This window comes from Tenrec ecaudatus, chromosome 1 (genome assembly GCF_050624435.1).
Source record: "Tenrec ecaudatus isolate mTenEca1 chromosome 1, mTenEca1.hap1, whole genome shotgun sequence".
Lineage (NCBI taxonomy): Eukaryota > Metazoa > Chordata > Mammalia > Afrosoricida > Tenrecidae > Tenrec > Tenrec ecaudatus.
In genome coordinates this window covers 225,306,022-225,322,708 of record NC_134530.1, presented here as the reverse complement: position 1 = coordinate 225,322,708, position 16,687 = coordinate 225,306,022, and the positions used below count along the sequence as shown (strand labels likewise).

Here is a 16,687-nt window from a genome sequence, read left to right as displayed (position 1 = left end):
GGGTTTTCAGCTTAGTTGGGAAGACAACATGTACTTTTAATGAGTGAGGAACAGTACGTGCTGTAGAGGGAGGGGGAAGCTGGAGCCCTGCATCCACCCATGCAGCAGGATGAATGTCTGTTGAATGTCCGTCGCTGGAGGCACACAAACAAGTGCTACAGGAACACCGAGGCCAACGAGCCCGGGGAGACCGAGGTGTTTCATCCCCTGTGGTTGTTGTCTTCCAGAATCTCACACAGGAAGTCACCTGGGCTGCTTAGCCCTGGAAGGAGCCATCCACCATGATGCCCTTGCTCCTCTACCAACTGCTCACAGCTCTCCCAGGTGCGTCTGCCAGTCTGGACCAACTCCCGGTAGCTCTCCAACCTTCACCCACCCCTCCACCACCTAGTTCCCGGGAGTCTTTGAAACATGATCCATCCCCAGGGATGTTCCTCTTAGCACATGTGCACACAGACAGGGCAGAAAGAGGCCCAGTCTACAAAGAGATGGTGAGGGGTGAGGATCAGGGCCAATGCCTGCTTGCCAGGCTGGGGGTCTGATGTCTTCCCTGGAGATAAGACAGGCATTGCCCCCCAGGACCAAGCATCTCTGTGATTTGTTATGGGATTTTGGAAGAGTCACTTATCTTTCCTGGCTCTCAACATTTTTATCTTAAAAAAAAGGGAATAATTTACAAAGCCTTTTTAGAAATTAACATAAATAGCACACGTAAAGACAGAACATCCTACAAAGGTGGCGTTGATAACTTTTTAATGGGAAATATACATTTTATGGTTTGCTCTTTCATTGCCCTTGAAGTGGGTATCATGCAATGAATTTCATATATAACTTACTTACTAGTAACCTATCCGTTGTTTTTACCAATTCCAACAAGGGCCTAGATGTCATATAGGCTAAATGTTCCACCCATGAGACAGTTGGAAATTTTTTATCTTGTCAAGGTGCGTTCTCTGTATGTCATCAGGAGACTGCCTCCCAAGGGCCTCAGAAAACCTGTCCTCTTTCTCCACAGTGATTGCTGCCAAGAGTCCCATATTTGGGCCCCAGGAGGTGAGTAGAACGGAAGGCAGCTCAGCGTCCATCAAGTGCTACTACCCAAGCACCTCTGTCAACCGGCATGGCCGGAAGTACTGGTGCCGGCAGGAGTCCAGGGGCGCATGCACAACCCTCATCTCCTCAGGGGGCTTCGTCTCCAAGCAGTATTTGGGCAGAGCCAATCTGACCAACTTCCCGGAGGACAACATGTTTGTGGTGGACATTATGAACCTCACACAGAGTGACTCTGGGACATACAAGTGCGGCGTGGGTGTCAATAACCGAGGCTTGTCCTTTGATGTGACTCTGGAGATCAACAAAGGTAAGGACTCGGGGTCCTTGGGCTTCCATGGAAAGGGAGAGGGAGTGACCTCAGGGGTGATGGGATGGCTCAAGGAAGCACTTCTAGAGAGACCTGTTCTCTCCATCCACTAGAGGCAAGGAATTTTCATAATACACTGATGAGAAGGAGACATACGGGGCTAACACAGGGGCAGGAATCGACCTCCCTAGGTTTGGGGGAGGGCCGTGTCCTTCCACGACTCTACTGAGGCCCTAGTTTAAAAAGACAGCAGAAAGAGAATCTCTCTAGCATTTGCTAAAGATAGGACAAGAGGCCTGTGAACGTAAGGACACCAAAGTGTCCGTGAGAGGGTTTAGCAGGAGCCATAACGTTTTGCCAGGAACATACTCTCCATGAGATGCATTTTTGTTATCTGGGATCTGTTAGCCCATTGACATTGTTAGTATAAAGCAGACGATCAGTTCTCTCCCACAGAACAAGGTCCTGAAGAGATAGAGCATGCAACAAGCCTGTCCGACTTTAGAGAAAGAAAAAAATAAGAAAGGTCTTTCTGATGAAGATTCAAAAGCAAGGGAATTTTAGATAGTCAAAGGCAACTGAGAAGAAAGGAGAGTCCTAAGGGAGATTTTGAAGAAGACACTGTGTGTTTGTGGGATCGATCAAGGATTTATTCGGGTGAGGATGGAGGTTCCTAGAATTACAGGGTCTTAGAGCAGAGGGGGACCGGGTATTCACGTTAAATAGAATGTTCTAGAAGAACAGCGTAGACTGTCTGCAGCCTTGAATTAAACACTATAGACCAGGGAGGTTGCCACTTTGCATAACAGCTCATCCCATGTTTGGACTGTGGGAATTTTTAGAAGCTTCTATGGCAACGAGCTACAATTTGCCACCCTGGTACCAATGTTCATTGTGTTCATTCATCAACATTCATTGCTCTGGGCACCTGCGATGGTTAGACATAGGTCCAGAGAGTCAAGAGGAGCAAAAGGTGCATTTTCCTTCCAGAGTCTTCCAGACTATGGGGAAAGCAGGGAGAAATGCAATGAGCTATGCACAAGATTGGACATAATAAGGGAGTCCAATGAACGTGTTGGGAGAGCAGAGAGGAGGGAGAGACTAGAGATCAGAGCTAATCCGAGGGCAGCTTCATGGAGAAGGCCTCATTCAAGCATCATTCAAGCAGGCACTGATGGGTAAGCATTGGGATGTTAACACTGGGTCAGCAGTTCAAACCCAGCAGCTGCTCTGTGGGAAAGAGATGAAGCTGTCTGCTCCTATAAAGATCCACAGCCTGGAAATCCCATATAGGATGGCCGTGAGTGGGAACAGACTCGATGGAAGAGGGCATTCTGGATGACAGACACACCCACGCCCTTATCAGGAACAGTGAGTAGTTCTTGATTGCAGAGAGGTGGAATCACCACTTGTGTCCCCCACCTCATCCTGCAGGTCGCGAGCCCTCATCCAACACGTCAGTCTACACAGAGAATGTGGGTGGAAGTGTGACCTTCCAGTGCCCTTTCAAGGCTGAGAACGCCCCCCGTACAAAGGGCTTGTACAAGAAGGTTGGTGATCACTCCGTGCACATCATTGACTCCTTGAACACGAACCCAATGTACAAAGGCAGAGTAAGCCTTCATGTACCAGGTACAAGCCAACTACTGTTCACCGTCACCCTGAGCCAACTCCGTCCTGATGACTCTGCAACGTATATCTGTAAGGCTGGGCAGGAAGAAAGAAATGTTAATCTCCAAGTGCTGAAGCCAGAGCCTGAGCTGGTTTATGGAGACCTTAGGGGCTCCATCAGCTTGGACTGTGACCTGGGCTCTGAGATGGAACACGTGCCCAAATTTCTGTGTCGGTTAAATGACAAGGATGGCTGTGACATAGTCATAAACACCCTGGGAAAGAAGGCACCAGACTTTCAAGGCAGGATCCTGCTCACCCCCATGGACAAGAATGGCTTGTTCAGTGTGTTGATCACAGGCCTGAAGAAGGAGGATGCGGGGCACTACCTGTGCGGAGCCAACTCGGATGGTGTGCTGGAGCCAGGCTGGCCCTTCCAAGCTTGGCGGCTCTTTGTCAATGAGGGTGAGACTCTGGAGTGGGGAGCAAGAAGGGGAGGGCAAGCTGATGAGCTCACCTTTGTTCTTTGTGGCATGAACTAGGTGTGTGTCTATTCATCGACGTTCATTAGTCAGTGGACGACATCCACTCACTGATGGACCCTGAGCTGGTGATGACATGAATCACACAGGAAGGAGAGCTAGCCAACATGCCTCTGCCTTATGTGGAAAAGTCAGTTGCTGTCGAATCCATTCTGATGCATTGAAACCCCATGTGTGTCAGAGGAAGACTGCACTACGTAAGGTTTTCAATGCCCAGGATCTTTTTAAAAGTAGACCCCTATATTTTCTGCCCCAACATCTCTTAGTATGGATTACCTGTTACCCTATTTCGCTCTACACAGAAGAATGTTCAACATGCTAAGTAATTGAATCCCTGCGTCCACTCATGCAGGAGCCCTCTACAGAGAGTTGCCTGCTTGAGAAGCACCAAATAGAGCAGTTGTAGACCCAACTTTTCTTTAAGGGACTTATAGTCCCTGTCCATTGTTTCTCTGGACAGCTCTGGGTCCTCGTAGATTCGCCCCATACCTGCAGCCCACCACCCTACTTCTCAGTGGAATGCATTGCTGGCTACTTTGAGGTGCTCCTTGGGGGCCCTCGATAATTAAACTTATCTATGCATACTGAGCATTTGAATAAAATCCAAATCCTTTTTTTTTTTTGAAGTGTGATGAGGAAGTAGACAAAATTTCAAACAGAAAGTTAGTTTTGTAAGAAACCAAAGGTGGGGGTTGGTGGGGGTGGGGGAGGGAGGGAACACCACAACTGACTGTGATGATGCATATAGAACTCTTGTTAGAGGGGATTTCACCAGGTAAGTATATGATATGTGAATCTCATATCAAGAACACTACTTTTAAAAAAGAAGGAAAAACCAAACTTGACCAGCGGTTACCATGGGTGAAGGAGAAAGAGTAGTTGTTTAGGGGGCATTGAGTTTGTGTTAACGATGGTGGAACAATTTGGAAAAGGAGATCAATAATAGTTTCATAACATGAAGAGTATAATCAATGGCACTGAATTATACATGCAGAAGGCTTTGTTGTGTCTATTTTTGCCGCAATTAGGGGGAAAATTACATGAACAACAATGAGCACAAGGAAGAAGATGTTCTAGAGTGGAATGTGGTGCTGCTTGCACAGCTTCCCTTGATAGGATAGGATTATTGAATTGTATCCCTTGTGGATCGAGTGCTAATAAAGCCGTTAAAATAAGAAAAAGAAGAAATTGAAGGGTGGCTGTTTCTCCTTCAACCCTCTCCATTCTGTACTCTGACTAATGTGAGGAAAGAGAGGGAGTTACCGGGCTGGCAGTTAAGGCCCCTGGAGTCTAGTCCTCGTGGCTTCCATTACAGGTGCAGGGCCATTTGGAAAGTATTGCTCATTATCTGAAGAGAGGAAGGTGATTAGTATAAACTACACACCCTCCCTTGGTTGGGGAAAAAGCAAGGGAGATCATTAGTATGTTGTATCCTTCATCTCACCTTTCTGTATGCTTCCAGAGACCAACATTCCCCAAACTCTGTCTGTGGTGAAGGGTGTGGCCGGAGGCTCTGTGTCAGTGCGCTGTCCCTACAACCCGAAGGAAAGCAACACCCTGAAGTATTGGTGCCGCTGGGAAGACAATAAGAATGGCATCTGCCCACTCTTGGTGGAGAGTACGGGGCTGGTTAGCCAAGATTACAAGGGCAGGCTGGTGCTCTTTGAAGAGCCAGGCAATGGCACCTACACAGTCATACTCAACCAGCTCACCCCCCAGGATGCTGGGTTCTACTGGTGTCTGACCAGTGGCAATATCCGTTGGCGGTCCACTGTGGAGCTAAAGATTGTTGACGGTAAGAGTCAAACCACAGTGATGGGGAAGACAGACTCAGAAGCCCTCCAGTTAGCAGTGGTGTCACCCTCCGCCCAACCCCCATTCCTCCTCCAGTTCCATCTGACACTGTGCTCTATGGGACAATCCCCAGGAGAGCACCTACCTTCTTCACGCCCGTAACAAGTACCTTTACCTGTTCACGTCTGCACCCTTGATGCTCCCACCTATAGCACCTCCTATTCCTTTATGTTAGATACAGCACGACCTGAAATAGAGTATTGTGTGTTGCCCATGGTACTGGGTCTAGGAGAGACAGTAAGCGAAAGGACTGCACAAGTTAAATGACTAGGTTCTGTGTGTCCGTAACAGACCATGGATTGAATCCTGGTGGTCATCAGTGATCATTCTTAGATAGAACACCCCTCCCCTGGCCATGGCATCTCTTATGTCTTCAATGTACCGTCGTCCTTTACGATGCCACCCCTAGAGAAAATGGACTATGGGCACAGGTCTCCAACCTAAGTCTCATCTCTTTAGTACCACCAGTACCAACTCCTGTGTCTGTTTCTTCCTTCCTCCTAGCTCCAGGAAAGCCCAACCTACAGGTGCCGGAGGCTCTCAGGGTTTCGGAGGGAGATGATCTGACGTTCTCCTGCAACTATTCATGCAAGTATTACGCATATGAAAAATACTGGTGCAAGTGGAGTAACACGGGTTGCCGGACCCTGCCCAGCAAAGAAGAAGGCTCCAGCCAGGACGTTGTGACTTGCGACCTGAACAACCAGCGCATTTCCTTAACCCTGAAATCAGCCCAGAAGGCCGATGAGGGCTGGTACTGGTGCGGAGTGAAGCAAGGCAACCACTACGGAGAAACTGCGGCTGTCTATGTGACCGTATTGGAGAGGAAAGAGAGTGAGTCTCCAAGGGCAAGGCCAATGCCCCCAAGGCCCCAGAGGCAGCAGCACCCTTTAATGACTTCTCAGTCACAGGGGACCCTAAGCTTTGATGGAACAAGTTGGGGTGCCAGGGGATTTGGCCCACATATAGCCTCAGTCAGCCCTCCAACAGGGCACCCCAAGTAAACATACAGAGCTAAGTAAAAATAGTGTGCTTGCTATCTAGTCGCAGCTTCAAGACACATCCTACAGTTTTCTTTTCAAACCATATAGAGTTCCTAAGCCTCTAAAGAAGGACCCTGTTCTTACCATAGTGAATGAAGGGGGAAGTGCAGAGTGGAGACCCAAAGCCCATTTGTTGTCCACTTGAGATCCCCTCACAGAGGGGTCTAGGGGAGGAGATGAGTCAGTCAGGGTGTGATGTAGCACCGATGAAGAATACAGCTTTCCTTTAGTTCCTAAACACTTCCTCCCCACCAACTACTATGATCGGAATCCTACCTTGCAAGTCTGAATAGAGCAGAGGATGTACACTGGTGCAGATAGGAGCTGGAGGCACAGGGAAACCAGGGCGGATGATCCCTTCAGGACCAGGGGTGTGAGGGGTGATACGGGGAGGGTAGAGGGTGAGTGGGTTGGAAAGGGGGAACCGATTACAAGGATCTACATGTGACCTCCTCCCTGGGGGACAGACAACAGAAAAGGGGGTGAAGGGAGACACCGGACAGGGCAAGATATGACAAAATAATAATTTATAAATTATCAAGGACTCATGAGGTAGGGGGGAGTGGGAAGGTAGGGGGAAAAAGAGGACTTGATGCAAAGGGCTTAAGTGGAGAGCAAATGTTTTGAAAATGATGAGGGCAAAGACTGTACAGATGTGCTTTATACAATTGATGTATGTATGGATTGTGATAAGAGTTGTAGGAGCCCCTAATAGAATGTTTAAAAGAAGAAGAAGAACCTTGTGGTGGCACTGTGGGATAAGCATTGGGCTGCTAGCTGCAAGGTCAGCAGTTCAAGTCCACTAGCTGCTCCATGGAAGAACAACGAGGTTGTCTACTTCTGGCAGGATTTCATTCTTGGAAAAAGCCTGCACAGGGTGGCTATGAATCAGAATGGGCTTGAAGGCAGTGGGCCTTCTCTTGTAGCTTCCCCTAGACTCCTCCAGCAGTCTCTGGTTGGTGCAAGCCGTTACTGCCTTCAGCTGCTAGTCAGAAGGCTGGAGGAGTGTCTGCCTGGGAAGAAAGGCTTGGGACGCTGCTTTAGAAACCCCAAACATGAAAAGCCCCACAGAGCACAGTTCTACTCTGACACACAGGGGTCACCATGAGTCTGAATCGGGCCCAAAGCAGAAGGGGGGAAAGCCCTCTTGTGTGGTTGTTCCAGCTGGTCTGGCTCACCACTGGGGATCATTTACAAAGCGCCACCAGGGGGAAGCACCACCACTCCAAGGCAACAGGCAAGAAGCCTGGACAGGGTTTCCAGGCTGTGTTTTAGTGACAGGTCAGACTGTATGCACAGCTGGACCTATGATGGAACCTCACAGCTGGAAATGAGTGCAATAGCGGGGAAGAGATCATTTGTGGCCATCGCGAGAAGACTCTCTCTCCTGTATCCCTAATGACGTCCTAGGTCCCACATCAACAGCCTGGCGCTACACCCCGGACCCTGGGATTCCTAATGAAGCCCCAATCCTTACACTCCCTAACTTCAAAAGCAAAAACAACCCTCCCCCAATCAAGTCAGTGCTGACTCATAGAGATCCTACAGGGCAGAGTAGAACTGCCCCTGTGGGAGCCTCATCTTTCTCCAGCAGGGCAGCTGGCGGTTTCAAACTGCCTACCTTGTGGTTAGCAGCCCAACAAATAACCACTATGCCACCAGGGCTCCCTCTAGGCTCAAAGAGGAAAAAAAAATTTTTTTTAAACAAACTCTCCTTCCCCCTCCTCTACTTTGCTCCAGGATTCCATGACGTCATCAGCAAAGCAAATGCCGCTCCTGGTGACGAGGTGGTGCAACCCGATGTCCGGGAGTTTGGCAACAAGGCCATTCTGGACCCCAAGCTTGTTGTGAATGAGGATTTTGTAGAGCCGGCTGGTGACAGCAGGGTTGACGGCCGTCCCAGTGCCGGCAGGTGAGGAAGGGTTGCAGGCTCTGCAGATGGGGAACGTCCTAGGGGCTGAGGCTGGCCAGCAGGGCCCAGGGAGGAAAGTCTGTACCCTCTTAAATGATGGGGGCTGCCCTTACTCGCTCTGCGGGCACCTTCTTACTCACGGTCTGTGGTGGAAGCCATGGCTTTGTTCTCTAGCATGGCTAAAAGAGAGAGACACCAAGCGATTGGTTTCAATAAACAGAAGTTTGGTGTCTCAGCATTGAGCTGGCTAGAAGTCTGAGTTCAAGGCACCAACTCTAGGGGGAGGCTCGCTTGCTCTGCCGGCTCTGGGGGCAACACCTTTTCTCTGCTTCTCTGACCTTCTCCTCCATACGGCCACGTCTCTTCCCTTGTTTGTCCTTCCTTGTCTGATCTGCTCCTTTTGTGCGTCAGAGATGGTTAGACTTCAGATACACTCTGCTGAAAGAGCCTCATTAATACAACTGAAGACCTGGGTAGAACTGTGTCCCCAGAGCAGGATTTACAGCACCTACTGGGGACGGGGAGCACCAAGGAAGACCCACTTCAGTCCATCACAGACCGTGTTGACAATTCAGTTCACCGCCTCAGGATTAGGATGCAGAGAACGGCTGGGCCTTGGCTTTGACGGAGCTAAGAAAGCTTCTGGGAAGAACTGAGCTAGGGACTGTATTAGAAGGGAGGGAGCCCTGGTGGCATGGGAGTTACACACTGGGCTGCGATCCTCAAAGTCAGCAGTTTGAAACCACCAGCTGACCCATGGGACAGAGGCGGGACTTTCTGATCTGTGAAGAGTTACAGTCTCAGGAACTCGAAGGGGCAGTTTCTATCCTGCCCTTTAGGGTTTCTAAGAGTTGGCATCGACTCAATGGCAGTGAGATTAGATGGGAGTAAACCAACGTAGGAGAAAAGGAACCAGTGTTAACAGCACATCCTAGGACCCTGGGCTGGGCTTCTCGCTCAGCAATGAACGAATGTAATCCCTTTTGCAGCGCTGGAAGACAAGGTGGGAGCTCCACGGTGCTGGTCTCCACGTTGGTGCCCCTGGCCCTGGTGCTGGCAGTGGGTGCTGCAGTCGTGGGAGTCCTCAGAGCCCGGCACAGGAGGAATGTGGGTGAGTTCCCAGGATGCTCCCTGCCCACCTCAACCCTTGAACCCCCTGTCCTGGCTCTGCTGCCCCTAGAGGAGGCAGCCGTAGTCTCTGCTCTTTGTAGGTAAAAATAACAGAAGCTGGGGAAGGAGGATGGAGTCAGACAAAGCCCCACCTCTCCCCCAGTTAAGCAAAGCACTGCAGTCCAAATAGTAGAAGCCCCTGAGTGGCACCGGCAACTCAGTGCTCCACTACTCACTCCAAGATTGGAGGTTCTAACCCACCCAGGATGCTTCAGAACACAGGCGTGGAGGGAGGGATGCTTCGGGAAATCACAGACCTGAAGCCCTGGGGTGCACACTGTCCTGCCCTGTAATACGTGGGGTCACCAGGGCCTGGAATGGACTCGACAACCGGTGACTGCTCTGAAGACTGTCTCTTGGAGGGCATCTCGGATGCTCCGGGTCTCGGTTCTAAGGCAGGCTAACCCAGGGAAAGGAAACGAGGATTGGAGGGGTGTGAAAATGAACTAAACGGCTGCGTGACGGGGGGGGGGGGAGCACTCATTTCAACCCTCAGTTTTCTCATCGCTCAAAGCAGGCCTCATGAAACCCACCGCTGCTGGCTGGGACTGGGGTGAAAGGAGGCATCGTGTACTGAACGGTCACTGAGGAACAAACAGAAGCCAGGACTGATGAAGTCCACGTTACTCATAGAAAGGGTCTAGGGCGGAGACGCAGAGAATCCAAAAATCCTCTCCGTCTGGATCAGATAAGAGTCATGGATGAGCAGTGAGCGCCATTTCAGCTATCTTGGCCAGTTCCTCCCCAGAAGTGCAGCATCTCTGGCAGCGTCTCATCCTCACATCCCACCCACCCTGATGGCCACATTTCTTTCTCTTGGGTAGATCGAATTTCAATTAGAAGCTACAGGACCGATATCAGCATGTCCGAATTGGAGAACTCCAGGGATTTGGGCGCCAATGACAACAAAGGTGTCTCTCCAATCACTCACGAGACGTCCCTAGGGACCAAGGATGGTATGTGCCCTACTCGAGGGAGTGTTCAGCACCCCAAAGGGAAAGAGCTGGAAGGGACTCCCCATCGCTGGGGTGGTATGATCCACTAGCGAGGCCTAATCTGTCTCCGTCTCCTTATTCATATCTCATAGCCACCACAGAGGGCGCCGTGGAGAGCAACCTGCAGAGCGAAGACCCCAAGAAGGCCAAACGGGTAAGGGTGAGCCAGGGGTGGCAGGCTCCATTTGTGTGGCAGGAAAGGCAGCACGAAGGACTGCAGTTAGACTAGCAGGAAAAAGGACCTCAAAGTGGGGCCCCATGCCAGAAACTATGGTATGAGCGGGAGGCAACTCTTATTGAGAAGGGCTTGGCTGTTGGGGGTTGAGGCAGAGTAGGATGAGGAAGAAGATGAACTGCATTTATAGGCTTTTTGAAGCTCTGGTGGTGTATGCGTTCATTTGACTCACTCTCACGCTATTGCCCCGCGCCCCAACTCTTGCCACCGGGCTAATCGAAAGCTGGGTGGCTTGAAGCCACTCAGTGACTTGGTGAGCAGTGTGCTCCCAGAAAGATGGCAGCCTAGAATAGCCTAGGGAGCGGTTCTACGGAGCCCCTGGATTCCGTCTAGTTGACAATTGAGTCTGCAGCACCAACCACAGCAAGCTTGCCGGAGGGACAGAGACTGGGATAGGGAAGGCGAGCGTGTGGGAGATGTGGCCCCAGGGCGAGCAGATCAAATCTCAAGACTAAGTGGATTAACGGGACATTTCATCCTAGGCCAGTGATCCTCTTCCTTCCTTGAATACAGTTCCTCATGTGGTGGTGACCACCCAACCATAAAATTATTTTCGTTGCTGCTTCATACCTGCAATTTTGCTACTTTTATGAATCGGGCAACCCCTGTGAAAGGGTCGGTGAACCTCCAAAGGGGTCGCAACCCACAGGTTGAGAACCACTGTCCTAGGCTGTGGGAAAGGCGGCTCAGGCCACCTGCCCTCGCTTGTAGGTTTGTTCAGGACCAGCCTTCCAGGGAGGGGGGCGGTGCTGAAAGATGTTGCTCATGGTGGCCAAGTTGATAGTCACTAAAAGTCCTCCTCTGTCCCATCCAAGTGTCATAATCCCTTAACCCCCAACAAGGCTATCTGTGCCTTTGGATTGTGCATTACCCTGCCCTCGTACTGAGCTTCAGGGACCCTCGGAAGAACTCCTCATAATTCTAAGCCTGGGGCACGTGGGCTTTTTATCATGCCTGCTCTCCCTCACCATAGCAGCACATGCGAGAATCAGTCCCACACTTGGCCTTCTCCTCTCGGCGTCATGATGCTAGAAAGCGACCTTCCTGGGTTGGGAGAGCAAGAAAAATCACATGCTCTGTGTCTAGCACCAGCCTTGCCACCTTGACCCGGGGACTGTGTGGGCAGAGCTTCCGGGGACAGGCCCAGGCCACAGAGGTGGTTCCACTCCGAGTGTCAGAAGGAGGTAGTGAGACAACGGGAGCTATTTTTAGAGGCCTCAATTTTCCATTTCTCAAAATCAGTCCCTCTTGGTGACCAGGGGGCCTGAGTAGGAGTACTGGATTCCCACCCTGGTTGGGCCCAAGATTATGTATTCAGAATATTTGGTGACCACCCCTTCCTCACTAGCCCCAGCCACACCCAGCACTGAGCAGTGCCCCACACTGACTCCTGTTCTGTTGCTCCCCCAGTCCTCCAAGGAGGAAGCCGATATGGCCTACACTGCCTTCCTGCTCCAGTCCAGGAACATAGCCGAGAATGTCCAAGCCGGCCCCAGTGATGCCTGAGCCGTGTGCCGCCTCCTTCCGCCCGCCACAATCACCTCAGGATCACTCTGATTCATGCTGATCTCAGGGCCCTCAACTCCAGGGACTTCCTGCCGCCTGCACTCTTGCCTCCGCTAGACCTTTCCTCTCTGTCCCCAGAGGCTGGGTGGCCCTCTCCTTCATGGTCTGACCGTGCTTGTTTGGGCAGAGTGGTGTGGGGACTGCACCCACCTGGAGCTCACGTATGATGAACGTGCCTAAGGCATGGAAGGAGAATGAACGTCTCAGACTTCTCAGAAAGAGGGGAGACTGATGGGTAAGGAGAAGGTACCAGTAAAGACAGTCCCTTAGGACTGACTGTTATGCATCCTTGTCACAGGACGCCAGTCAGATTAGCGCCCTGGCTTCAGCCTTCAGTTCCTTCTTTCCTGGCCTGTAAGACAGGTCACAAGGCAGTGAGTCTGTGAAAGCCAAAGTTCCTTTTAGTGTGCTTCGGTTCAAACTCTCCCCATGCAGACCCAGCCCACCTCTGCCCTTACTGAGAGGAACACTAACTCTCTGGAGTCCTTTCATAGAGGGTTCATATCGCACCCTATATGTATGCACCTCTTCTTACCATTTTCAGAAGAGGAAGAATGGGGTCTGAAGAGGTTTTCTCCAGAGCGCGAGTGGGGATAGAACCATGTCAACAGTAGATTTGGGGTCTCCTCCTGGGGCCTTCTACTCCCATAAAGAGTTTCAGTCTTGGAAACCCACAGGGGCAGTTCTCCCCTGCCCTGCAGGGCCGCTCTGAGTCAGCATTGACTGGGCAGCAGTGAGTCTGGTCCTTTTGATCAGGGCTCGCTCCACAGGAGCCCCTACTTCGCTGGTGGATGGGGAAATGTTCCCTTTAGAATCCGGAGGAGAGAGAGCGAGAAGAGATAACTGTGAACGGAGACTGACTATCCACAGGCCTCCCCCCAGGAAAGCTGGCACTTTCCCTTTTGGTCACTCACATGGGCCCAAGCGATGAAAGGACAAGCGTGTACAACCCCTCATATTTGGAGAGCCCTGAGTGGAAGGGAAGACAAGAGGGTGTTTGTCTGAGAAGGCCAAGGAGGGGCTGGTATCCAACGAATGAAGTTTAAGGTCTTTCTTCCTCTGAGCTCTGTGCTTCAACTGCCACCTCTCTACTGGCATTTGCTAACAAATCAATTAAAAATGAAACACTATGATTTCCATCAAGATGTCTCAGACTGTATCCCTCCCCCCACCCCCACCCCCCGCATGCCTGTTCTTTCTTGGAAAAAGGTTTTAGGGTATTTTGCTTTAGTCCCATTTTTAGAGATCCCAGGACATGTGTCTAGACCAAAGTCTCCTCTCCATTCAGTTCTGGGCTGAGGGGACTGTGCGAGAGCTTGAAAGTGGGGCCAGGGTGGCCCTGAAGAAAAGACCGGTGCTGTGTCTACTCCAAAGCTTAGTGCTGCAGGGTGATTAGAACGGTTTCATAATGTGTGACGAAAAGGAAGTACAACCAGTGCTCATCTTGGACATTTGAAAGAGGGGAAAAAAGCTCAATCAAATAACCATGGTATATTTAACTTTGAATTGCATGTCCTTCCAGGCAAACCTCCAAGATGAAGAAACTGGGGATTAAAAGTGAAGTCATCAAATGAGTAAACCCTCTCTATAGGCTTATCAACTAGAAAGAGCATAAACATCGCTAGCAAAAATGCTACTTTGATGTTAGAGTAGTTGATCCAAAGCCTGTCTGGGGGAACAGTGATTAGATAAAGGACCCCCTTATCCACTAAGGCGATACCTAGGTATGGCAATAAGCCATGCCAAAGCCTATAAGGAAAGTCCAACCTGTCCCTGGGCAGCTCCCCTAATTCCTGCTATCTCCTTGAGACCTGGGGGTGTCAAGAGTTCCTTTTGGGTGAGAGTTCTGCACAGTATGTATGTTAGTCTGGGTAGACTAGAGAAACAAATGCAGACGCACTCACATGTGCATAAGAAAGAGCTTTATATACAACAGCAATTGAAAATTGAGAAAACATCCCAGCCCAGTCCAAATCAAGTCCATAAACCAATCTTAGCCCATGTGTTCAATACCAATCCATAAAGTCCTCTTCAGACTCACAAAACACATATAATGACGTCAAATGCAGGAAGATCCCAGACCAGTGGATTGGGAAGTCTTGTGGATCCAGTGGCACTGTAAGAATCTCAGCCCTGGAAAAGGTTTCCATGTGGCTCCTTCAGCCTCTCTTCAAGTGACTTCTCCACGGGGATCTCTTGCAGGGAGTGAACCAAGAGAGAGTGTCTCCCACCTCCAAGGAGGAGCTACAGGAGTTCCCGGAATCCTCAGGAGAAGGCCATGCCCACACACAGGCACCATTGGCTATATCCTGATTGACAGGCTAGACTCCACCCCTACACTCTTAATCCTCAAACTGACACCAGATTATGTAACTATCACTGTATTCTATCTATTCTGTCTTGCCTGGTGTGGGCAGAACTTTTGGGTTGCCCCTGTCCTTGCTCTGGATGCTGCAGCTCCCCACGCCTTCTCTTGTTCAGGACTCAGGCATTCATCATTGAGTTTCCATTCCAATCTGGCTGAAGACAGCGTCCTGGGTCCCTGATCTGATGAGACCCTGGGGCTCCTCTGCAGCCCGGACAGGCAGTCCTCAGGAATGTTTTTTTACTGCATGGTCCATAGCTAGTTTTCCCTGGAATGAGAGTAAGCCATTTGAAACCCAAACTCCGATGTGTGTAAATCTAGCATGGTTTTATACCCTGGAAGCTATTTGCTCATTCACCAGAGGGGTGAGTTTGTGGCAGAAGGATTAAGACACAGATTCCATATAAATACCCACTACCAGCAAACCGATCCATGGCTCCTAGCTACTCCTAATTCTTGGAATCAAAGGCTAAGAAATGTCACTAAGACCCAGATAGTCTTGTATTATTCCTAATCGATATCAGTGATAGCAAATATAAGATGCACCCTGCTACACATGGGGTCTCCATGAACTGGAATCTGGTCGATGGTAATCCACAACAGCCAAAGTGCCCCAGGTCCTCATGCAGCCTATTGAACAGACAGGTGCTTTCATGCGGACAGGAAATGGTCTACAATGTACATGGGTCATAAACTCAGAAGGCACCACTTTAAGGCACATGTTAGTTTCTGAGGGTTCTTGTGACACAAATGGGGTGGCTTAAAACAGCAGAAACTTAGTGTCTCAGAGTGCTGGAGCCGTTGTGTTGTGTGCCATCGGGTTGATTCCAACTCATAGTGACCCCACGAGATAGAGTAGAACAGTTCCGTAGGGTTGTCTTGACTATGATACTATGGGGGTGGAGCTCCAGATCTTTTCTCCTATGGAGCTATCAGTGGATTTGAACTGCTGACCTTGGTGAGTGCTTAGCCATTGTGCCACCGGGATTCCTTTTTCTGGAGGGTAGAAGTCTGAAATCAGGCTGTCCATATGGTTGGTTTTAGAGGCTGTTAGGGACAGTATGTTCTGTGCCCCTTTCCTAGCGTTTGTTGATTGTTGATATCCTTGGCATTCCTTGGCCCATGTGTCTCTGTGCTTCTTACAGCCTTTTCATGGAGACACTAGTCATTGGATTGGGAGCCGACCCTCATTCTGCATGATTCCTCTTAACTAAACAACTCATATCTTCGAGGACTCCACTTTCAAACAGAGTCCTATGTTGAGGTCCTGGCTGAATATGAATTCTGAGGGTACACTATTCAAATCAATGCAGGGGAGTTGCAACCAACTGTGGGGCTAATGATGATAAACCCATTAGCAGCGGTCAATGTTCATAATTGTTCTTGGAGTTACTTAAGTATTTCTGATGACAAGAATATCCTCTCCAAGTTCTTGAGATTATTTTTCCTCTTGTACAAAATCAATTATGTAATAGTCTGATCACACATTGCCAACACCCAACAATGGCATGGGATTGGTTTATAGCAGCTGGTTTGTTATTTAAAGCTACAAAAAGACAGAGAGAAAAAAACTCACCTCGGTTGGCCAAAACTTTTCCGACTCGATCATACAATACTTTTTGTCATTTAAAAAATGGAAAGAACCTTTGCTATTTCAACATTTGACATGTAAAGTGGAGTGGCAAACATCAGCACAGTGTCCAATATTGCCCATGACCCTTAACAGAGTTCCGTAGGTAATGAATGGCTGGCTCTCTCTTTCCTCTTCCTCTTACCTTTGGAACATTCAATGTGTACATATTTGCCTATTCTAGATAGACCACACACGTGGATCTTAAAATATTTGTCCTTTGGGGACTGACTTAGTCACTCAACATAATTCTTACCTCAAAAACAAGGTAAAACTCGCCAACATCTGATCTGATCTGATCTGGAGAGAGTTTAATTGAGCTGCCAGATGTTAAAGTCGATAATGAATATAATGAAACAAAATGAAAATAATGGTTCCATCTTTAATTGCCGACTGTGATAACA

At 49.6% G+C, this 16,687-nt stretch overlaps 1 protein-coding gene across 1 annotated transcript; it reads left to right on the top strand.

Moving 5' to 3' along the window:
- Nucleotides 1–281: 281 nt before the first annotated feature.
- PIGR (polymeric immunoglobulin receptor) lies at nt 282–12,870 on the top strand. Its single transcript, XM_075542341.1, has 10 exons — nt 282–324; nt 1,016–1,360; nt 2,795–3,436; nt 4,976–5,308; nt 5,878–6,197; nt 8,144–8,322; nt 9,312–9,433; nt 10,317–10,448; nt 10,589–10,641; nt 12,133–12,870. The coding sequence occupies exons 1-10, from the start codon at nt 282–284 to the stop codon at nt 12,226–12,228; spliced, it is 2,265 nt and encodes a 754-aa protein (XP_075398456.1). The 3' UTR covers nt 12,229–12,870.
- The last annotated feature ends 3,817 nt before the right edge of the window (nt 12,871–16,687 follow it).

Bases quoted from the DNA above. Each gene is read 5' to 3' on its own strand.
- PIGR (XM_075542341.1), top strand. From the start codon at position 282: ATGATGCCCTTGCTCCTCTACCAACTGCTCACAGCTCTCCCAG. The intron at 6,198-8,143 runs GAGAGTGAGTCT...CTCCTCTACTTT, and splicing joins TGACCGTATTGGAGAGGAAA to GCTCCAGGATTCCATGACGT. The intron at 9,434-10,316 runs GTGAGTTCCCAG...TCTCTTGGGTAG, and splicing joins CCGGCACAGGAGGAATGTGG to ATCGAATTTCAATTAGAAGC.